Below are 24,679 nucleotides of genomic sequence, written 5' to 3' on the forward strand. Positions count from 1 at the left end.
ACTAAAGACAGTATAAGAAAAGAAACTACAGACCAATGTCTCTCATGAACACAGATATAAAAATCCTCAACAAAATATTAGCATATCAAATTCAACAATGTATAAAAAGAACTATACTTCACAACGAACTAAGATTTATCCCAGGTAAGCAAGACTCATTCAACATTCAAAATCAATTAACATAATTCATCATATCACAGACTAGAAAAGGAAAACCACATAATCGTATCAATTCACACAGAAAATGCGTCTGACAAAATCCAACACCCATTCATGATAAAAACTCTCAATAAACTAGGAATAGAGGGAACTTTCTCAACTTGATAAAGACCATCTACAAAAAATCCTAAAATTAACATCCTATTTAATGGCCAGAAACCTGAAGCATTTTCACTAAGACCAGGCTAAGGCTGAGTGAGCATGTGCCAAGTTGTGTCCGACTCTTTGCGACCCCATGGACTGTAGCCCACCAGGCTCCTCTGTCCATGGGATTCTCCATGCAGGATTACTGGAGTGGGTTGCCATTTCCTCCTCCAGGGTATCTTTCCGACCCGGGTATTGAACCTGGGTCTCCTGTGTTACTTGCATTACAGGCAGATTCTTTACCACTTGAGCCACTGGGGAAGCCCCGACTAAGACCATGTACCAGGCAAAGATGCCTCCTCCCACCACTCCTTTTCAGCTCTGTACTGCAAATCTTGCTAATGCAATAAGGCAAAGAAAAGAAAGTACTGGTAAGGAAGTAAAGATATTGGTAAGGAAGACATAAAACTGTTCGTAGATGACACAACCATCTATGTAGAAAATCTGAAAAGATTAACCAAAACATTCTTGGGACTAGTAAGTGATTATATCAAGGTTGCACAATATGAGATTAACATATAAAATTCAATTGTTTTCCTACATACCAACAATGAACAAATGGAATTTGAAATTAACAATACAGTATCATTTACATTAGCACCAAGAAAGTAAAATACTTAGGTATATAAATCTAACAAAATGTACATATAAGATCTATATATAAGGAAAACTACAAAACTCTGATGAATGAAATCAAAGAAGAACAAAATAAATGGAGAAATATTCCACACTCATGGTAAGAAAGCCTCAGTATTGTCAGTTCTTCCCAATTTTATCTACAGATTCAATGTGTGCATGCATGCCAAGTCACTTCAGTTGTGTCTGACTCTTGGCGACCCTATGGGTCATAGCCCACCAGGCTCCTCTGTCCTTGGGATTCTCCAGGCAAGAATACTGGAGTGGGTCCCAGTGCCCTCTTAGAGGGGATCTTCTCACCCAGCGTGTTGAACCCACGCTTCTTCCATCTCCTGCACTGGCAGGTGGGTTCTTTACCACTAGCACCACCTGGGAAGCAATGCAATCCCAGTCAAAATCCTGGCAAGTTATTTTGTGATTATCGACAAAATGATTCTAACGTTTATATGGAGAGGGAAAAGACTTAGACTATCCAACGCAATAACTGAAGGAGAATAAAGCTGGAAGACTGACACTATTCTACTTTGAGACCTACTATAAAGCTGAAGAATTGATGCTTTTGAACTGTGGTGCTGGAGAAGACTCTTGAGAGTCCCTTGGACTGCAAGGAGATCCAACCAGTCCATTCTGAAGGAGATCAGCCCTGGGATTTCTTTGGAGGGAATGATGCTGAAGCTGAAACTCCAGTACTTTGGCCACCTCATGCGAAGAGTTGACTCATTGGAAAAGACTCTGATGCTGGGAGGGATTGGGGGCGGGAAGAGAAGGGGACGACAGAGGATGAGACGGCTGGATGGCATCACTGACTCGATGGACGTGAGTCTCAGTGAACTCCGGGAGTTGGTTATGGACAGGGAGGCCTGGCGTGCTGCGCTTCATGGGGTTGCAAAGAGTCGGACACGACTGAGCGACCAAACTGAACTGAACTGATAAAGCTATGGTAATCAAGACAGTGTGGTACTGGCAAAAGAAAAGACAAATACATTAATAGAACATAAGAGAGAATCCAGAAATAGAACCGCATAAATACAATCAACTGATCACTGGCAAAGAAGCAAAGACAATGCAACGGAGCAAAGACTACCTCTTCAACAAACAGTGCTGGAGCAACTAGACTCTCACCTGCAAAAGAAAGAACCAGACACAGAGACCATATATGCTTCACAAAAATTGACTCAAAATGGATCACAGATGTAAATGTTAAACTCAAAACTACAGAACTACAAGTTAACATTAACATGGAAGAAACCTACAGAACCTTGGGTATGGTGAAACCTTTTTAGATATAATAACAAAGACATGATCTTGAAAGAAATAATTGATAAGCTGGACTTGATTAAAATTAAAAACTTCTGCTCTGTGAAAGACAATATTGAGAGAATTAGATGATAGTCACAGGCTGGGAAAATATATTTACAAAAGACAAATCTGACAAAGGACTGCTATTCAAAATACACAGAGTCCTTAAAATGCAACAATAAGAAAACAAACAACCCAATCTTAAAAATGGCCAAAGACCTTAACAGACACTCCACCAAAGAAGATAAACAAGCGGCAAATACGCATATGAAAAATGGTCCACCTCATATGTCATCAAGGAAATGACAATTAAACCAACAAGCTACCACTAAACAACTACTGAAACAGCCAGAACCCGGAACGCTGACGACATGAAACGCTGGCAAGGATGTGGAGCAACAGGAACTCTCATTTATTGTTGGTAGAAACGAAGGCAAAGTGGTACGTTTCAGAAGACCGCCTGGCAGTCTCACAAAACTCAACATGCTCTGACCATAGGATCCAACATGTTCCTTGATATTTACTCAAAGAAGCTGAAAAATTATGTCTTCATAAAGCCTGCACACAGATGTTTACAGCAACTATATTCACAGTAGCCCAAAAGTGGAAAGAATCCAAACGCCCATTAACTGAAGGACAAATAAACAAAATGTGGTATACCCACATAACAGAGTATTATTCCACAATAAAGAGAAATGAAATATTGATGAAGTCCTGACACACGCTACAACTTGGATGAAAACCTTAAAAACATTATGCTCAGTGAAAGAAGCAAGATGAGGTACCGTAGGATGTCACTCCTAGGAAATATGCAGCATCAGCAAATCCACTGAGACAAAAAAGTAGATAAGGGCAGGATAGGAAGAAGGTGTTTGGGGGAAACAGGAAGGGATTGCTAATGGGTCCTGGGGTTTCCTTTTGGCATGGTGAAAATTATTCTGAAACTGACTGTGGTGATGCTCATTCAACTCTGCAGCCTGGGAGCCTTGTGACCATAGGCAAGGACTCCTCCTGAGCCAATTGTTGTCTCCATAAAATGTCAACCATATGACCATATGTCAATCACCGAGTATGGTAATACTCAAACAATTAAACCCTGAGTGTGAAAGCATCAGGCACTTAACAGGAGTCCCATACAAGCTAAAAGTATGTGAAAGTACCTTGTGACCAATACCTTCACAAATGCCAGGTGATTTTATAATCTCACATATAAAATTATACATTATCAGAAATAATCCATTTTCAGTTTCACATAATGCTTTCCAAAGACTCACCTGAGCTCCGTCCCCCACTGTTTAAAAGAGAAGTTAATAGAATTCGGAGGCCCTGGGGCGGGCTGATTTGCAGCTTGCTCTCCTACCAGCTCTCCAGGGGCAGCTTCCACAGCTAGGACATTTCTGGCTTTTTCTGCAGAAGCATTTGAGTGCAGGTTAATTAAATCTGAAAGAAAGGCAAACAAGGGTCAGTTATTCAACGATTCCACAGGGAACTTGATATCCTACATAATACACTATCTTGATAAACTATACAAAATTTTACATAATATATATTACAGTATTTTTAAGTGTTTGTTTTTGGTTGCGCTGGGTCTTCGTTGCTGCACGCAGCCTTTCTCTAGTTGGGGTGAGTGGAGGCCACTCTTCGTTGCTGTGCACGGGCTTCTCACTGCGGTAGCTTCTCTGGTTGCAGAGCACAAGCTCTCGGGCGTTCGGGCTTCAGGAGTGTGGTGCACAGGCTTAGTTGCTACAAGGCTCGTGGGATCTTCCCAGACCAAGGATTGAACCTGTGCCTCCTGCACTGGCAGGTGGATTCTTATACACTGTACCATCAGGGAAATCCAATATTACAGAATATTTTTAATGTGTACTACATACAAATACAATCTGTAGATGACTAGGGTGTTCTGTAAACATTTTCATCTAAAGCTGATCCACGTTCCTCAGAGGAAGGTTGTACATACTTCAAACCACCAAGTGTTAACAGCAAAAGCACAGGGAAAATAGCTAGAGCTCATCTCTGCTGTCTTGTAGATCAGTAAACCCAGTATAAAGCTGTGATCATGGTCCACTTACCTATACCAATAAGGAACAATTTCCAGGATAAACTGTTATGTTAAAAAAAAAACTGCAGACCAGATTACACTAATGCCCTTTTCTGTAAGAGGGGAATAGAATATATACATACTTGCTAATTGCAAATAGTGACACTGAAAAAATAAGTTTGTACACAAAGGCCAGCAGTTCAGTAAATTCACAGGCAAATGCATTGATGCTAAAGCCTGATCAAATCCGAAACTATATCTTAAAAATGTAAACATTTGAAATATTTGAGGTTGCAATGATATGCTGTCCAGAATTTGCTTCAAGATAACAATATTTTGTTATTTAACAAATAAATGATATCCACCCCAAACAACATGTTATTTGCTTCCAAATAATAAAATTAACTGGGTAAGTATATCAATGAAACAAAATGAGCCATGAAATACTAATCGTTCAAACTACCTAATAAACATGTGGGTAATATTATGTTATTCTCTCTGCATATGCTTAAAATTTCCCATAATAAAAACTTACTTTTCTAAAGTTCTGGTAAAATGTATCCAATAATAAATATTTTGTATTCTTCCCAACTGTATAATCTCTCTGAGAACATACATGTTTGTAAACAGAGTACATCATGAGAAACGCTGGACTGGAAGAAGCACAAGCTGGAATCAAGATTGCTGGGAGAAATATCAATAACCTCAGATATGCAGATGACACCACCCTTATGGCAGAAAGTGAAGAGGAACTCAAAAGCCTCTTGATGAAAGTGAAAGAGAAGAGTGAAAAAGTTGGCTTAAAGCTCAACATTCAGAAAACAAAGATCATGGCATCTGGTCCCATCACTTCATGGGAAATAGATGGGAAACAGTGGAAACAGTGTCAGACTTTATTTTTTTGAGTTCCAAAATCACTGTGGATGGTGACTGCAGCCATGAAATTAATTTGTAATTAATTTCTTCCAGCTCACTCCTTGGAAGAAAAGTTATGACCAACCTAGATAGCATATTGAAAAGCAGAGACATTACCTTGCCAACAAAGGTTCGTCTAGTCAAGGCTATGGTTTTTCCTGTGGTCATGTATGGATGTGAGAGTTGGACTGTGAAGAAGGCTGAGCGCCAAAGAATTGATGCTTTTGAACTGTGGTGTTGGAGAAGACTCTTGAGAGTCCCTTGGACTGCAAGGAGATCCAACCAGTCCATTCTGAAGGAGATCAGCCCTGGGATTTCTTTGGAAGGAATGATGCTAAAGCTGAAACTCCAGTACTTTGGCCACCTCATGCGAAGAGTTGACTCATTGGAAAAGACTCTGATGCTGGGAAGGATCGGGGGCAGGAGGAGAAGGGGACGACAGAGGATGAGATGGCTGGATGGCATCACTGACTCGATGGATGTGAGTCTCAGTGAACTCCAGGAGATGGTGATGGACAGGGAGGCCTGGCGTGCTGCGATTCATGGGGTCGCAAAGAGTCAGACACGACGGAGTGACTGAACTGAACTGAACTGAACCAGAATTTAACACTGTTTCATGATCATCAATTTGATCCATACTTCCCTGGAATAAAACATCCCTAGATTGGTAATGTCAATCATCACTTTCTGTGGAAACAATCAGAATGGAATGCTGGACAGATATCCAAGAAAACATTTACTTTCTAATCAGATGAGCACACAACCTGAGCTCACTCAGGACAAGTCCCTGTGAAGGTCACTGAGCACAGGAAGACAGAGATGGCAGAGCACAGGAAACACTGGAGTCAGGAGTCCTTGCAAACTGACGCTCCAAGTGAGAACACCTATCGGCGGGCTCGCACTTTGCTGGCAGGTCACTCACTTGACCGTAGTCAGTGTGGGAAGGGCTCCGGAAACACATTGGGAAAAGTAGGCTGGGTGTGACACGAAGTGACTGCTGTGTATCCCTCAGGGGAACTGGGGCCTGGCCAGGAGAGTCAACACCTGGCTCATAGTAGGGTTCTAAGTAGGAAGAGCAAGAATTTGTGTTGGGAGACAGAAGAACTATGGGCTTGGCAATGGACTACAAGATTAAGTCAAGAAGGCCAGAAATTACAAACCACCTGATTCCTGATTCAAATGACGACTGTGTATGAAGCATGAGGTGCTCAGGGGACAACAAACGATCAGACAGAGTTCTTGCCCTAAAGGAGAACACATCTAGGAGAAAGACATAAAATAATAAAATGTTAAGCTCCAAGTCACCACCGAAGGCATGGAGTCCCTGGTATCCAGACCTTCCTCTGGATTTTCCACAGGACAGAAGGAAGGGGTCCTGCCCTCAGCTTCAACGACAGTGGTTCCTCTTTTCACTCTTTTATATCCTGGAGTTCCCCTTGAGATTACATTTGGGGAAAGAAAAAAAGAGTTCCAAAAAACAAACGAAAAAAATCCAAGTTCAAACACCACTAATGGGGTCCAGTCTCCTCCACCTACTTCATCTGTCAGGACATGGAAGACCAGAGTCTCTGCAGCAACAGCTGCATGGCAGTGCAGTGACTGTACCGGGCAGAGGCGGACACCCGACATCTGTGAGCATGTGTCAGTCAGTGGGCACACGGGCACACCTCTTCTTTAGACAAAGGTAAAGTCAACACCCAGGCTTTCCAGAGGCTGGTCTTTCACAGACCCCTCGCAGGCGAAGCATCACAGCTCTAAGCCAAGCCAGGAAATAAGCACAGCACACTGCACCTGTTTCTGCTCGAGCCGAGTCCAGCCCCTTCTTCCTGTGTGGGTCGGCAGCAAGGTGACGCACGGCCCTTCTGCGGGTGAGGCTGTCAAGGGCGCTAGCACAGCCCAGCGCCCATGACCAGGACACCCAGCCCTTGCAGCAGCCCTGGGCTCACGCTGGAAATGCTTCCTGAGGAACTCGGGCCCTGGGGGTGGGGTGCAGAAACAGGACTGGAGCCAGGGAGGATGTTGGCAAAACAGACCATTTCTAAAAGTCATTATCTGACGTGAAAAAGAAGCCATTTCCCAGTTTCAGCTATTATTGTTTTGTCTGGTTTGGGGTTTTTAAAAGACCACGTGGAGGTTTCCTTAATTAAAAGCGGAGCTGCTGGCTTCTCCTCAATACACGTACCAACATTAGCATTCAGGGGACCACTTCAAGGAGGACAGAAACTAGGACAGGACAGTATTTCCTGGCAGCCCCAAGAGATGGACTGGGGTCACAAACATGTGCTTTCCCGTGCAGCTGCAGCGGGGGAAGAGTCTGTGCTTGAAGAGTTTTGGTGTTTAGATCTTTGTGATTTTTGAAAATTTTCAAATGCCTAAATGATACTCCTGAGCAAGTTTTGGACTACAAATTTTACATTCCTGGGTTCTGATTCCAGCAGAGCCTCTATCGTCCCAGTGTGGCCACTCCCAGATCTCCAGGAGTCTTTCCCACTGGACGCAGTCTAACACCGGGGACCCCACACAGGGGAGGCTCCTGCTCACATCTGGTCACCTCCGTGAGTCTTCCCTTCCTCTCCTGCTCCTAGCCCCCCGCCGGCCACCTGAAGAGGGCAGAACAGACAGCCAAGATGCAGCGTCATCCAAGAAATGAGGAAAGAGCTCTGGAGAAAGGCCATTCCCATGTGTGTCAAAGTTACTGCAAAACAGAGCCTGTGGGTCCCCACTGGGAGCTGGAGGAGGTCACTCAGAGTGGGGTTAACCTGAAAAAGCTTTTTTCCCCTTTATCAAAGTGAGTCTAACCCAGCTTGTGGAGGAGTGGTCGGAAGCAGCACAGGCACCTTCCAAGTGAGGGCACAGTGGGCGTCTACCCCCAAAGGAAGCAGAGGCAGCGAGCTGGGGTCTCAGAGGCCCCGGGGTGGACCAGCCCACGTGTCTGGTTAGTGACTTGTCCATCCGCTCTCTCCCCAGCCTCACCAAGGATGTAAATCTTGTGAGAACCGGACCTCTGTCTGATGTACTGATGGCCACATACCCCACAGCAGACTCGATAAACACTGGTAAATGGCTGAAGGAAGAAATGAAGGACGATGGTCGTGGTGTGGAGAAAGGGCCTGCTGCAGGCTGAGGACAGGAGGCAGCGGGCCCTGCCGTTCTCTAAGAATCTGTGCTCACCATCCCTCCTGACTCCCCCCCTCCTGCCACCTCGCCCCTGAGAGACCCCCTGAGTGACATGGGGGGAGCACACCCCAATCCAGGGCTTCTCTCTCTTGCCTTCTCACGCCTCCATGCACTCCTGCGTCATGCCCAGCGCCCCCATCCACCCCCCACACTCACTGACCCCACCCCACCCAAAGCTGGGCTCAGCCCGTCTCCACGGGCACCACGGTCCAGCCCACCGTGGACAGTCTCCTGCGGATCTTCTTCAGGAGGCTCCCATGGGCTCCCTCAGAGATACAGCTGGAATCTAACCCTGCTCGTCGTCTCCCTCCCTGTCACAGCCTGATGTCAGGAATCACAGAAACTCCAATCCAGAAGGAACCTCAGGGAGCATCTTGTTCCCAGGCGGGGAAATGGTGTGTGCCCGAAGTTCCATGCACTTTCTGCACTAGATCAGGCTGCCTCTCAGCCTCGAGGCTGATAATCACCATGACTTACACATCACAACACCACATAGCGTTCTGTAGAATTTTACAAACAGGATTACATAAAAGCACAGCTTCTTTGATGACTTTGGGGAACTGGGACATTAAATGAGTTGGTGGAATTCCTGCAGCTTTGCCAATGTGGGGTCTGCATCCTACCCTATGGTTTCCCTCCCTCCAGTCCCAGCACGTACACAGAGCGCCCAGCACACGCTGGGGGAGGACTGGACGCAGCGGCTACTTCCCTTCCCCTCCCCCGCTCCCACACAAGCCGCCAGCACCACAGCAGTTCCTCTCGCAGCTGTTTCAGAGGAGGAAACGTGCGGTCATCCCTCAAACTGTCCTCACCGTACCGCTTTCTGCAAGAAATACCCCCGAACTCAAACAGGCACTTGGGCACTGAAGCCTCCTGTGATGGTAAGGCCTTCTGTACTCCCGAATTCTCAAGAAGTCTTAAAAAACAAAGTCCTGTTTCCCCTCGCTTGTTCGCCTATTCGTTTAGATGGGAAATGGAGTATACAGAACATGCGGCACGTACATCTGGTAATTGGGTTCTGGCTACCTCTTTCCCAACAGCTCTGCAGGTCAGCAGGTTCTTGATTTTATCTTTGCAAATTATTCCTTTGTGTTGAAACTAGGTCTTTATCTATCCAAACGTGGAAGACATACAGAGAAGCGTCTGAGGCGTGGCATACTTTCAGAGGCCAGGCTGGAGATGAAAGGCGGACAGACCCGATAAAACGGTGACAAAGTCATCCCACTTTATAATATCTGTCTGACTAATATACGGCTGCAAATTTCAATCACACAGATGAACAGATTCTTCCTCTGGAAACATGAACCCTAGAAAACAAATTTAATGTGGGCAATTATGTGACAGTGCCAACTGCCTATCCAAACCCCGTTCCAGCTCTTCCTCACAGACCCTGGTTTTGACGGTGGCCACATGCTCAGCTAGAACACTTGCCTCCTCAAACTCCATTCCAGCGAGGGCTGGTCCTGGGACAGTTCTAGCTAATGAGGCATAAGGCGATAAGAGTTTCCAGGAAAGCTTTCTCCTATTTGATATGGGTGTCACTTCCAAAGGAGGACAGAATGGGTCCCTCAATGGCACTGGTGGAGGGGAGCTTTGCCAACCAGGGACTGCCATCGTGAGACACAAATCTCTACTTGTAAGTCCCTACTAGGTTTTCCATTAATTGCAGCTGAATGGGTCCCTAAGGGATTCAAAATGATAATATCATATATATAGGTATTGTTGTTGTTGGTTTGTTTCTCAGTCATGTCTGACTCTTTGTGATCCCATGGACTGTAGCCCACGTGGCTCCTCTGTCCATGGGATTTCCCAGTAAGAATACTGGAGTGGGTTGCCATTTTTTTTCTCCAGGGGTTCTTCCTGACCCAGGGATCAAACTTACATCTCCCGCACTGCAATCAGATTCTTTACCACTGAGCCACCAGGGAAGCCCACATATATGTACTTACACATGTGTGTACGTTGCTGTTGCTCAGTCGCTCAGTCACGTCCGACTCTTTGTGACCCTATTAACTGCAGCACGCCAGGCTTCCCTGTCCTTCACTATCTCCTGGAGCTTGCTCAAACTCAAGTCCATTGAGTCAATGATGCCATCCAAGCATCTCATCCTCTGTTGACCTCTTCTCCTCCTGCCCTCAGTCTTTCCCACATCAGGATCTTTTCCAATGAGTCAACACTTCACATCAAATGGCCAAAGTTTTGGAGCTTCAGCTTCAAACTTCAGCATCAGTCCTCTCAATGAATATTCAGGGCTGATTTCCTTTAGGATTGATTAGTTTGATCTCCTTGCTGTCCAAGGAACTCTCAAGAGTCTTCTCCAGTACCACAGTTCAAAAGCATCAGTTCTTTGGTGCTCAGCGTCCTTTGACTTCCCTGGTGGCTCAGACGGTAAAGCGTCTGCCTACAACATGGGAGACCTGGGTTCCCCTGGGTTCGATCCCTGGGTTGGGAAGATCCTCTGGAGAAGGAAATGGCAACCCACTCCAGTATTCTTGCCTGGAAAATCCCATGTACAGAGGAGCCTGGTAGACTACAGTCCATGGGGTCGCAAAGAGTCGGACACGACTGAGCGACTAAACTTTCTTTAAACTTTCAGCCTCCTTTATGGTCCAACTTTCACATCCGTACATGACTACTGGAAAAACCATAGCTTTAACTAGATGGACCTTTGTAGGCAAAGTACTGTGTCTGCTTTAGGTTTGTCATAGCTTTTCTCCAAAGAGCAAGCGTCTTCTAATTTCGTGGCTGTAGTCACTGTCCACAGTGATTTTGGAGCCTGAGAAAATAAAGTTTCCATTTTTTCCCCATCTATTTGCCATGAAGTGACAGGACCAGATGCCATGATCTTAGTTTTCTGAATGTTGAGTTTTAAACCAGCTTTTTCACTCTCTTCTTTCACCTTCAAACAAGAGGCTCTTTAGTTCCTCTTTGCTTTCTGCCATTGCTGCTGCTGCTGCTGCTGTTGCTTCAGTCGTGTCGGAATCTGTGCGACCCCACAGACGGCAGCCCACCAGGCTCCCCCGTCCCTGGGATTCTCCAGGCAAGAACGCTGGAATGGGTTGCCATTTCCTTCTCCAATGCATGAAAGTGAAAAGTGAAAGTGAAGTCGCTCAGTTGTGTCCGACTCTTCGGGACCCCATGGACTGCAGCCCACCAGGCTCCTCCGTCCATGGGATTTTCCAGGCAAGAGTACTGGAGTGGGGTGCCATTGCATTAGGGTGGTGTTATCTGCATATCTGAAGTTATTGATATTTCTCCCAGCAATCTTGATTCTAGCTTGTGATTAATCCAGCCCAGCATTTTGCATGATGTACTCTGCATAAAACTTAAATAAGTAAGGTGACAATATATAGTCTTGATGTACTCCTTTACCAATTTTGAACCAGTCCACTGTTCCATGTCCAGTTCTAACTGCTGCTTCTTGACCTACATTTCTCAGGAGGCAGGTTAGGTGGTCTGATACTCCCATCTTTGTAAGAGTTTTCCACAGTTTGTTGTGATCCACACAGTCAAAGGCTTTAGTGTAGTCAATGAAGCAGATGTTTTTTTCTGGAATTCTCTTGCTTTTTCTATGATCCACCGGATGTTGGCAATTTGATCACTGGTTCCTCTGCCTTTTCTAAATCCAGCTTATATATCTGGAAGCTTATATATACTGTTGAAGCCTAGAGCTTGAAGGATTGTGAGCATTACCTTGCTAGCATGTGAAATGAGTGCAACTGTGTGGTAGTCTGAACATTCTTTGGCATTGCCCTTCTTTGAGATTGGAATATAATGTATATTCCAGTGTATATTGGGATTGGAATATAATGTATATTCTAATGTATATTGGGATTGGAATATAATGTATATTCCAATGTATATATATAATGTATATCTTTACACTTAACAACGCAGTTTCCCACCTGATCCACATAAGAGAACTATGGCGGGTGGGGACAGGTGGGGGACAAGGCTATGGTGAGTATTCCTCCCAATCCCATCCAGCCAACTGCCTGGGCCTGGGGCCTGGACAGCACCCTCTGCCCTCTTGCTCCCAGAAAGCTAATCCCACCTTTAATCCTCTAATTCTCTCACTACACAATCTCCAACTCTGCACACTTTTTTCCATCTTTTCTGCTGCTACCCGCTACTGTGATTTCTAGGCTGGACCAGCCTTCCAACTGGTCTCCCTTCCTCTCCTCTTGCTGAGGAATCCATTCTTCCCCCTCTCAGCCATGGTTAATCATCTGAAATTCACATCCAACCCAATCACTGGTCGTGCTGCTGCTTTTCTTACAAGCCCCTCCAGGTTTAGTCCCTGATCATCCATCCAGCTTTCTCTTTGTCACTCCTGCCCACCCTCTCTACATGTGCATCAGGCCCTGATCTCCAGGGCCTCCAGGCCTTTCCACTCCCTGCTTCACCAGGCTGGCTCTTACCTGACTTCAGGACTCAGTTCAGTCATCTCCTAGTCCAGGAAGCCTTCGCAGACACCACCAACATCCTACCCTCCAACACACAAGTGTAGGTAAGCCTCCTGTGCCCACCTCAGGCCCCTACGCTTACCAGACTGCATTGTGCAGGCCTCTTTACCTGTCTGGGTCCCTCTCTAGACTACATACTCTCCAAGAACACGGCCCACAACTTATCTGTCTTTATATCCCAGGCAGTGGCACAATGCCTAGAATATAAGAAGGCCTGGAGTGAAAGACTGAATAAACAATCTCCATTTCATAGTTGAAAAAACTAAGGCTCAACAAGAGGGGGACGCTCAAGACATTACAGGAGGGGTCAGAAAAAAACTTCCTCTTAAAGGGCCAGATAGTAGTAGATATTTTAGACTGGTGAGCCAAATGCTCTTGTGACAACTATTCAATTCTACCACTGGTGTGCAAAAGCAGCCACAGACAATATGAAATAAATAAGTGGTGCTTTGTTCCGATAAAACTTCATTTCCACAGGCTGCAGTCCGCTACTCTTTACTAGAGAGAAAAAAGACTCACACTCATGAGTCTGACAAACAGTAAACATCAGAGACAAGACTCAAACCCAGGCCCACAGGGATTCCTCCACTAGCCAGAGCTGCTGTCCAGGAAACGTCAATTTCGTGTATCTTTCCCCGGTTTGACTTTAGGTGCTAGGCAAGTACTGATGGACCACAACATTAGCAACAAATGAAGACTGTACCAAAAACTGGGTAACATGGAGAGGAGAGTAGGAAAAGTTTCATTTTTTAATGCAAATCAGAGTAATAAAAACGTGTCTTCAATCTTAGCTAGAGTTAGCATGATTTAGGCTGAGCAGATGACTACTAGCATGGCTTCAGAAACATCACAGAGCACCATGACAAACCTTAACACATTTTATCTGTTAACCAATTTTATCTAAAATGATGATTAAAATGGGGGAGGGGGTAAAATCTAGCCTTTTCTTCTCGACTACCTCCTTTAGACTTTCTGTCTTCCTGAATAACTACAGTCTTCCAAATCACCTGGTCATCCAAAGTTTAACTATTTATTCTCAGAAGTTATCTACAAAATTGGCATAAGTTCAAAATTAGTCATTTCTACACATAAAATCTTCAGAGGCATCCCACTGCTCTTAGCAAAGTCCAGAAGCCCAAGCCCACGGTCCAGCCCTCCCCACCCTGGCCCTGGGTGTGCCCCCCAGCTTGGCTCCCTGCCCACTGCCTTCCTCCTCGAGCCTCACCTCCTTCTAGTCCTGGAGGGCACTGCGCTGCTCTTACCTGATCATCCTCAGGTCTCAGAGAGGGTCCCCACCCACCCCAAAGCTGTGCGTAAGCCATCCACGGCCCTTGGTACCCTGTTCCTTCCCTCTCATGTGATCTCACTTTTTTTTCCCTCTGCTGGACTATAAACTCTGTGAGGGGGATCCAGGCCTGGCATGAGCATCTACTTCCTGAATGAGTAAATGCCAGAGGATGCCAACTCTAAATTCCCACACTACAGTCCCCAAACCAAATGCAGAGAGCCAAGGGGGGCTGCAGGTGTTTTCTCCGGCTCCCCGGCCTCAGCACCTCAGCTTAAAAGAAGGCAGGTTGTGTTATGAAGGGATTGCAGGGCTGGGTGCCATTCCTGTGGCTCTCCTCTCAGTCTAATGCCTGAGTCTCCCTTAGATGGAAACACTTGGTGTCCTCAGAAGAAAGGAACCAAGGCAAAGTCAGGCTTGCCTGTGCCAAAGGCTACTGCCTTGAATACTGCCGGCTTCCCGGCAGGGTTTCCAAACATTCCCAGTGACTGATTCTGAGCTATGGAGATTCTTTTGATCTAAAGCTCTAAAACAGTGGCTTTTTAAAAAATTCAGTCATCAATGAGCAGACATGTGAACTAAACATAGAGGGGTTTTGGCCTGAAAAGGCAGGCATCCCTTCAGCTCCTGCTATTGTTGGTGTTAAGTCATCCATGAAAATGACCTAAGAACTCTTGCTGCATAGCATTTTAACAGGTGTGAAGTATACGGTAATTTCTCACTGACCAGAGGGTTAACCTGCTGACTGGTTAAAAACGAGGTAGGCAGTAAAACAGGAATTTGGAGGAAAAATAATTTTAAAAGTCCAAGAAGGCTTTCCACTAGTCAGCTGCACACGTTGCCAGGTCACCGGTAATCTACAGTAGCCTGTGCTCTCCCGAGTGAATGTCTCGAAGGTGTTAAAAAGTTCGCACCACACCTCTTTACAGGCCTGAGAACCACCCATTCCAGCTAAATTCCAAAGTGCACTCCTTAAGAAATGCTGGTGTGATGGCCTGGCCTTCTCACACCTTACCTCAGGGCCCAGGGGCTGGCTATTTCTGGGCCTGCCCTGCTCCCTCTATGAAGAGAGAGCCACAAGTACAGCACCCCCCATCTCCACTTCCACAGTCCCTGCAGGAGCCAGGTTGGACGGGTGGGCTTTGAATAACTATCCGCCTACTCTTCTAATATGGTAATCGCAACCAAACAGTTGTGAGAGGATCATGGGGCTTTAGTGTTTTTGATATTCAAATATAAAACCGCTTTATCTCCACACTGCAACTGGCCAGGGCTTAGCATGAATTGTGAAAATGCCACAGGTCCGAGATAAAACAGAACGAGAGTTTTATCGTCTGGTTTAACGTCTTCCCAAGAAGCATCGGTGAATCACAGTGAGAGCTCTGAGAACATCTTCCCAGTGGGCACACACATCTGTGCGCAGGACTGTGGGTGTTGGTGCTTCACCTTCAGAGGGAGTGGAGAGAAGGCTGGCCCTGGGGTCAGACTGGACTTCAGCACGACGGCGCACTGCCCACTGCCCTCAGCAGTACCATCGCTTTAGGGTGCCAGGCACCAGCTTTGCCTGACTCCTGAGGTGCTGTTGGGCTTGAGTACAGTCTGTACATGAAAGCAGAGGCCCTCAGTAACTACGGGATGCTGCCCTTCCTCAGGCATCATCATCATCATTCTCATTCTCAGTTCTTCTGCTAAGTTGACTTAATACATGGAACGTCAGTGCAAAAAGCACTGACACGGGAGCCCCCGTCCCTCACCCACCTGTGTTATCTCTGGCCACGAGGCCCTGAGAAAAGTCCCCAGGCGTCGGGGAGGTCCTGCTGTCCCACTTTACCACGTCGAGGCTGTTGCAATATTCCCACCTCTTCTGCTGAAGCTCTTGTAACCAGTAAGTCATGAGCTGACGATTAGGGGCCTACAAGAGGGAGTGGGAAAAAGTGTTATGGTCACCAAGAGCATAAACAGCATAAAAAAAAAAAAAAAGTTTTGTGAGGACAGACTGCACACCTTGACACATGGCAGGGAGAGTTAAGAACAACTCAAAGAGGGGTTTCCCTGGGGGCTCAGTGGTAAAGAATCTGCCCGTCAATGCAGGGGGACACAGGTTCCATCCCTGGTCTGAGAAGATCCCACAGTTGGAGCGACTAAGCCCATGCGCCACACTACTCAAACTCAAATGCCCTACAGCCCGTGTTCCGCAACAAGAGAAGCCACTGCAGTGAAAAGCCTTCACACTGCAGCTTGAGAATACCCGCTGCTTGCTGCAACTGGAGAAAAGCCCACACAGCAACAAAGACCCAGCACAGCCAAAAATAAATAAATATACAAAATTATTTTTAAAAAGAACAACTCAAAGAAATTTCAAGATCAGTAACTTTCGTTCACTACAAATGGTCAAGAAAACAGCAACTTTTACATAAAGAATTTAATCCTAATAATAAGAAATCTTTTTAAATTCTGAAATTACAGAATGATACAATTTACTGTCTTCCTCAAAAGGTTTTTGGAAGGCTTGATATTCTCAGTGCCCTTTCGTTCTGAGTACCTATGAATTCTATCTGAGGAAACCACATCTCACATAGGTATGGATGACATCCCTGCCAAATCAAATCTAATAACAGTATTTAAATCCTGTCAGCACCTAAGAAAGTGAGCAAAGAAAACTGCAGATTAAAAACTAGGTGGTGTGCTTCCCAGGTGGTCCAGTGGTTAAGAATCCACATGCCAATACAGGGAACACAGGTTCCATTCCTGGTCCAGGAAGATCCCACATGCCATGGGGCAGCTAAGCCCACGTGCCACAGCTACTGAGCCTGAGCTCTAGACCCTATGTTCCACAAGAGAAACCATCTCAGTGAGAAGCCTGCGCACTGCACCAAGAGAGCAGCCCTTCCTCGTCGCTACTAGAGAAAGCCCGCACGAAGCAATTAAGACCCAGTGAGGCCAAGAATAAACAAATAAATATAATTAATTAATTAAAAAGAAAAAAACTAGATGGAACATCTATGACCATGGCCATATTTTTAAACAGCAGACAATATCAATGGCTGGAAAGGGCACAGAGCAACTAGAACTTTCCTTCCTTGCTGGTGGGGATATACAATAGAGTAGCTTTCTGGAGAACGGGGTGGCAGTTCCTTATACACCTACCAAATGGCCTGGCAACCCCACTCCTAGGTGTTCACCCCAGAGGAATACAAAATACATATTCACACAAACCCTGCATGCAAATGCTCAGAGGCTTTATTCATAATCGCCAAAGACTGAAAACAAGCCAAATGTCCTTTATCCAGTGAACGGATAAACAAACTGTGGAACGTTCATACCATGGAATACTATTCAGCAGTAAAAAGGAGCAAACCACTGATTCACACAACATGGATGAATGTTACATGCATACATCAAAGAAGCCAGCCCCCAAAGGCTACATACACATTCCATTTACATGACATTCTTCTAAAGGCAAAATTATAGGGACAGACGACAAGCCTGTGGTTGCCAGGGCTTGGGAGAAAGGGCTGGCTGACTACAAAGGGGCAGCATGAGAGGATGTGGTGGGGGGAGGGTGACCTACTCTGCATCATGACAATGGGGGCAGATACCCGACTCTACTTATCTGTCCAAACTCAAAGAACTATATACCACAGTGACCTTCACTATATACGTTAAAAAAAAAAAAAAACAAGATATAGAGGGAACTCAAAATGATGAACCTAGCTATTAACTAACAAACTAGATGGCAAGTGTGGGTCACAGGTCTCCAGGCTGCCCCCACAAAGGAGCCCCAAGGAGAAGGATGCCATGGCACAATTATGGTGGCAACCACTGGCATCCAGTAAGGGGTACAGACATCAGACCCCATGGTTTTAGAACCTATAAATTCTGCCTCAGGGTCAGAGGCAATCTGGACAACTGCTCTATAGGCTTAAAGCAAGTGACAAGTCAGAGATCAAACCTCTACCGTCCACAAGCAAAGGACGACCTCCAAGTGCTCTGGCTACAACCTGGATTCTTTTTAGTGACACTTGCAGGCATGGCCCTAGGAAGGAAAACCACTCAGTATATGACTGCTGGTATCCTACAGAAAATCCCTCCAACTATCAGCCAAGTCATCATTTCATCCATACATTCAGTCAACATTTACTCTTAACATCTATCAGGAACCTGGAATCAGGGCTTGTGAGAAAGATAGGAAAAATAAATCAGTGATTTCAAGAGTGTTTTAAGTGCTATGACAGAGGTCAGAGAGGGTAAGGTGGGGCTGGTGTGACTGGAGATGCTGAGGGAAGATAATTAATCAAGCAGAGGAAATGGGACAAGGGTCAGGTACTGAAAGTTTAAGAAAACTGCTACCTATAGATTCAAAGGTTCAAACTGTGAGCTTAATGTCTTTCTTGTCCAATAAACATAAACTCTGAGATGTCTCCATTTTTCTAGCATCAAGCTCAGTGCCAGACACATTTTTGTTGAATAAATAAGTGAAGAAATGAATGAACAAACAATCATGAAGTGATGCATGATCTTGGTCTTAAAGGGGAAGCAGGTGGTGGCCAGAAGGACAAGATAGAAAGAAGAAGCTCCAGGCAGAAAGAAGAGTGTGTGCAAAGGCCGAGGAGAGAGAGCACAGACAGGGAGGCTGGCAGGGGAATGGAGGGAGGGGGAGGCTGGGATAAGCAGGGGGTGGGGCCAGGGTTCAGGTAGGGGAGGAGATTAGCTAGAGCCCAAGAGCCCTCAAGCTGGAGTCTGAGTGGCAATCTGGTCGCAGGGTGCACAGCAGGGGCTCAGCCTGGCTCTGAAGCAAGACAAAGAGAACGCAGCATTCCCAGAGAAGAGGAGAGAGTGACTGGAAGAGTAAGGGGCTGGGACAAAGCCCAGTCAGAGCCCAAAGCCCACCCAGCCCCTCCCCCTTCCCTCCTTTCACAGAGTCTATACTGAGCCCCTCGTCTCCCAGCCTCCAGCTTAGGGGAAAGTGTGTGTGTTTTGACAGTGTGTGCATGTGCATGTGTGTGTTCTGGTCCTCACACCAGTTCCCATGCCTGGCCCCCAATCCTGTCCCAGGGAGAAGTCAGATTAAGCACTGACCTCTCTGGCTGTTTCCTGAAATGCTGGCACCATGAGAAATATGCCTGTTACAAGAAAGCTTTTTCCCGACTTCCCTGGTGGCACAGCGGATAGGAATCCACCTGCCAATGCAGCAGTCACAGGTTTGGCTTGCAGAGCACCTAAGCCCGTGAGCCACAACTACTGACCCCGTGTGCTCCAACTACTGAGCGCACGTGCTCCAACCATGGACGCCAGCGCTCTGCAACGGAAGAGACCACCACAATGAAAAGCACACACACCGCAACCAAGAGTAGCTCCCTCTCTCCGCAACTAGAGAAAGCCTGTGCGAAATCAACGAAGACCCAGTGCAGCCAACCGATCACTCAATTAAAGTACAAGTTTTTTTAAAAAAAAGAAGAGAAAGCTGTTCCCCCTTTAAATCTCTGAGTATTAAATCTGACTGAGGAACAATTAGTAACCTCTTAATCATCTCTTACTAAATTCCTGGGGCTAAACTTTCAGATCACATGCTTTCAATATCTGGCATATTATTCATGTTACAGAAATCTAGTCAATAAGGCAATTAAAATTATCTCAAGACAAAGATTAACTGGGGTTTGTTTTCTTCAAAAAGAAAAAGAAAAAAACCTAGAAATCAGGAAAAGTATCTTGACTTCAATCCCCAAGCAGCTGTGAAAGGCTGCTGGGGGCACATGGCTCCCAGGCATGTGCCAAGATCAAGGAGGCAGAAAAGCCCCCAGAGGTCCTCCCCTCAGGGAGCTGAGGCCCAAAGACAGACGCACACACAGGTTGTAAGACAGGATAGGATTAAAAGTAAAACAGCAAAATCAGCAGAAATCCACAAAGCCTCTGTGTTTCCCCTTGATATCTTTTAAACAGACTGAACTGAGATTTGGCCTTGTTCAGTCCTAACTAAATGCAGAATCACAAACTAGTCTCTTCATTGCTCCAGTCTTAGTCGGTCATGCAAAGTCAGTCTGGTGATCTGCCCCGCCAACTCAGTAGCCACTAGTCACACACAGCTTGTGAGCATGTGAAATATGGCTAGTGCCACATGATAAAATATAGGTACACTGGATTAAATAAAGTATATTAGTTAAAATAATTGCACCTGTTAAACAGTGGAATTCCACTGTTTAATGTGATTATCCAAAAACTTAAAAGTATGTATCTGGCTCACATCGTATTTGTATTGAATGGGGCTGTTCTAGATAATGATGGCAAGTACCATTTGGGAGAGCCAAGGCTGGCAGGAGATCTGGCGAGGTGGGAAACCCAGCAGGTGGGAATGCCCTCAGGGATGGCCATGGGCATGGGGCTCCTGACAGTGGGGCAGCCAACATTCTTCAGCTCCCACAGAACTTTATGACTCAAACAACTTTCTTCTTTAAGTACCCCCCATATCCCCAACCACCTCCTGCTCTGTTAATATCCATGGAGATGCCAACATTATTTGGAGACCTAAAAGAATGAGTCTGGCTGGCCTAGCTGATGGCTCACATTTCAGAATCTTCCCTGCCCTCTCCCAGAGGAGGGCAAGTAGGACCCTCGAGGGATCTGTCTTCATTCACACAGGGCACCTGAAGGAGTCCATCACCAGAACTCCCTCCACTGAGCTATACCCACCTGGTGACAAATGAGCCGGACAGTGCTGAGGCTTATCACCACCACCAGCATGACCCAGAGAGGATCAATCGCTGCCACACCCTACCCAAATCACCATTTAAAATGCTTTAGTCCCACATTCTGGAGAACCAGACAGACATTCAACCATGCTGGAAAAAGCAGAAATGAGGCAAAGCTTCACAGCTCAGAAGAGAATAAGAGCAGATGCCAGACAAGCATCCAACAGGCCACATGTCACATCTGTTGTCTGAAGGCTCACCAGGGTCATATCCTGAGTCTCCCATAAACACTGGTCTCTTCATCTCCTACTCAGTCTGCAAAACCCAATTCAAAATGCAAATAAGGCTTACTGACCTGAGCCTGAATGTTCTCTGCACACTCAGAATGGGGAACTCAGAACACTAGACAGCCCAGGACAGCTTCCCACGGCAGTGGTGCCCTCCCTGTGTGTTCTCATTAGTCTAAGTTCCTTGAAGGCAGAGGCAAAACCTTCTGGCCTCAGTATGGTCCAAGATGCCTAGCACAGTGCCTGGAATACAGTTAAACACTCAAATATCTGACTCATCCTCTCCTACGTTCAGCTACTGCTACTGCCTCAAAACGGCTAAAACTCTAGTTCAAATATGGCACCAATCCCAACATGAGAAATCAAGCCAAACATATGGGAAAGCCATTCTGGTTGTCCCTACACAGCTGCAGGAATGTCCTGGGGAGCTGGGAGGGCAGACAAGGACTGCGTGATGACAGATTTGAGATGAAAGACATCTGCTGCATTTAGGCGCCATAACCTGAGATGCCAGTTCAGAGAATGGAAACCAGGCCATGCCATGTCCAGCTTGAGGTGGAATTCAGCCCTTGACAGTTGGCGAGGAGAACCATGTGATGCCCCAGCTGTTCCCACAAGCCTTTGTGCCCAGACCACCAAAAGCCCAAAACCCAGAAGTCAACTCTTGGGGAGATGGACTCCAGACACCTGTCCCTGCCCTTGGACCCCAGGGACTTCCCTCTCTCCAAGCCTAGCTCTTTCCTTGGTGCTCTGAAAAGTCCCACAATAAAGTTAATTCATCTCAAGATATGTTTATTAAGGGCCTACCCTGGCAGGCAAGCACATTACTGGGCACAGGGGCCAGAGCTGCAACCGTGCACATACACAGGAGTCAGGCCTCATCTCCTAGCTGCATTCTCACTGCACCACAAACTGACCCAAGCCCTCTTACCATCTGGGTCTCCAGCCCTTTGGTAAAGAACCTCCATCTACCAAGACTCAGCACATTTTAGAAGCTATAATAATGCTCATCTCCTTTGATCCAAAACTCCATTCCTAGGAATCTATCTAAAAGAATCCAAAAGAAGAAAACACCACATACATAGAGATGTTTATTCATTCACTTGGCAAATACTTATTAAGAGCCTGACTTAGGCCAATGCAGCAGTCAACATTAGGGGCAGAGTATTGGGTGAGACCTGGTCAATTCTTGGCTCTTAGACCCTCCCGGTGGGCAAATGGCTTCCTTTACACCTGCAGGAGACAGTCAAAAACATGTGCACAATACAATCAAAATGTAAAACGTGGAACTTCCCTGGTGGTCCAGTGGTTAAGACTCCAAACTTCCAGTGCAGAGGGGCACGAGTTCAATCCCTGGTCAGGGAACTAAGATCCCACATGCCACACAGTGCAGAAAAAATTTTTAAGAATTAAAAAATTTAAAAAAAAAACAAAACATAAAATGCATAGGTATATATTTAAGAAATCCTTATGTATCAGTAGAAAGTTAAAAAAAAATCCAGCCAAAATTCTAAAAAGTTCTTCAAAGCATACCAAAGAGATTACAAAATTAATCTGAAGTTTAACCTTTGAGAATTCTGAAAAAATAAACAAGTTGTGAGGCTTTGACCTACCAAATGGGTAAGCATATTATAAAGTCACAATAATTAAACCAGTACTCTACTGCCAGAGAATCAAAATACAGGGCTAAGTAGGTATAAAAATATTTATGCAGCATTTCAAATCAAATCAGTGGAAAAAGTATTAATTATTAAACAAAGGCATTATGACAATTGGCTAAAATTTTGGAAAGAAAAGTATTAAGAATTATGGCATAGGTTTGAAACCTAGGCCACAACATAAAAGAAAATAAAGTCAACATTGATTCAAGATTTAAATGCAAAATAGAAACCCTTTAAATTAGTAGACGATGCCTTTGTAATCAAAGTTTCTGTCTCTTTCTGTATCTTGTTAACAACAGGTGTGTAGATTTCTGCCAAATTTTCAAGCCACACAGGGATGATGTGACTTTTGATCCAGCCATCGGCACATCAGAAACTGACAAGGAAGATCTGTGCAGAGAACTCCTGAAGAGCTCACGCTGAAGCACAGCCAGCAGCCACGACGAATGCCGTGCGCCCTGATGCTGTGGACAAGGAAAACCAACGCCCTCTCAGGACTGAGCCCCACGTCCTCAGAGGGCAGAGCTTCAGACTGTAAGCCACACAGCTGCTTCCTGCACAGGCAATTCAAGGGACCTGACTCCAGGCTGAGCAGCAGCAGGGAGGCATTGATTTCTACAGGCTTGATCACTCACCCCAGCAACATGGAAATAATCCCTGCTGTAACATTTCTGTTCTCTAGGAATGTAAACACCTGTCTAAACTCCAAAAGAAAGACAGCAGCAAAAAATGTCTGTGTGTCCAAAACACCATACAAAATTAAAAGACAAAGTGAGAAAAAGACCAAACAGCCTCCAAGCTGCTGAGCACAGTGTGGAGTTCCATAGTCTTGCAGGGACACCTCACTCTGTTGGCGCTTAAAGAGCTCCTGTATGCCTGGGAGTGCCTCCGTAGCTTTAAAAAACAAAAACAAAACCCAATAACAAACCGTAGACTTTTATTTCAAATAATAACAATACCCACGTCTGCTGCGGAAAATCTCAAAAACACAGCAAAACAAAGAAGAAAATAAAATGTACATAACCATATCACCAGTAATAACCTCAGTCAGCACTTTGGAGTATATCCTTTCAGATACTTTTCTATCCATAAATACACATGGCAATTTTCTTTACAAAAATGGAAAAAAATTATATAGACTATTTCATAATGTTTACATTCATATTACTAACAGTATTAGATACTATTAAGTAAATGATTACTATGTGCCAGACATTGTACTAAACACTTAATACACGCTATCATTTAAAGCTCATAACAAAAAAATAAAGCTCATAGTAATCTCACAAGATGGTATCATCCACTTGCCCAAAGTATCACCTACTGGATTCTGGAGCCTACTGCTGCTGCTGCTGCTAAGTCGCTTCAGTCGTGTCCGACTCTGTGCGACCCCATAGACAGCAGCCCACCAGGCTCCCCTGTCCCTGGGATTCTCCAGGCAAGGACACTGGAGTGGGTTGCCATTTCCTTCTCCAATGCATGAAGGTGAAAAGTGAAAGTGAAGTCGCTCAGTCCTGTCCAACTCTGAGCGACCCCATGGACTGCAGCCTACCAGGCTCCTCCATCCATGGGATTTTCCAGGCAAGAGTACTGGAGTGGGGTGCCGTCGCCTTCTCCGATTCTGGAGCCTAACTGAGTTCAAATCCCAGCTCGGCCATTTGCTGGCTGTAATAGCCAAGCTACTTAATGTGCCTCAGATTTCTCATTGGTAAAATATGAATAACAGGAATCTACTTCGCGTTATGCTGTTATGAGGGTTAAATGAGTTGATGCGTGTTAAGTTCAGAACAGTGCTTGGCACACACTAACTACTCATTAGGCATCAACTGTCCATATTATCATGATCACTCATGATCTCACAGC

The 24,679-nt window shown here is 45.5% G+C and overlaps 1 protein-coding gene across 3 annotated transcripts in view; it reads right to left on the minus strand.

Annotated features, from left to right (window-relative positions):
- The window catches only part of TBC1D2B (TBC1 domain family member 2B), a 90,141-nt gene that overhangs the window by 52,847 nt on the left and 12,615 nt on the right, over positions 1-24,679 (minus strand). For all 3 annotated transcript variants that reach the window (XM_070775299.1, XM_070775298.1, XM_070775300.1), the window contains exons 2-3: positions 15,941-16,094; positions 3,573-3,738 (exon numbers count right to left, since the gene is read on the minus strand). In XM_070775299.1, coding sequence (XP_070631400.1) covers positions 3,573-3,738; positions 15,941-16,094 — 320 coding nt within the window. The remainder of the gene's footprint in view (positions 1-3,572; positions 3,739-15,940; positions 16,095-24,679) is intronic.

Source organism: Bos indicus, chromosome 21 (genome assembly GCF_029378745.1).
Source record: "Bos indicus isolate NIAB-ARS_2022 breed Sahiwal x Tharparkar chromosome 21, NIAB-ARS_B.indTharparkar_mat_pri_1.0, whole genome shotgun sequence".
NCBI lineage: Eukaryota > Metazoa > Chordata > Mammalia > Artiodactyla > Bovidae > Bos > Bos indicus.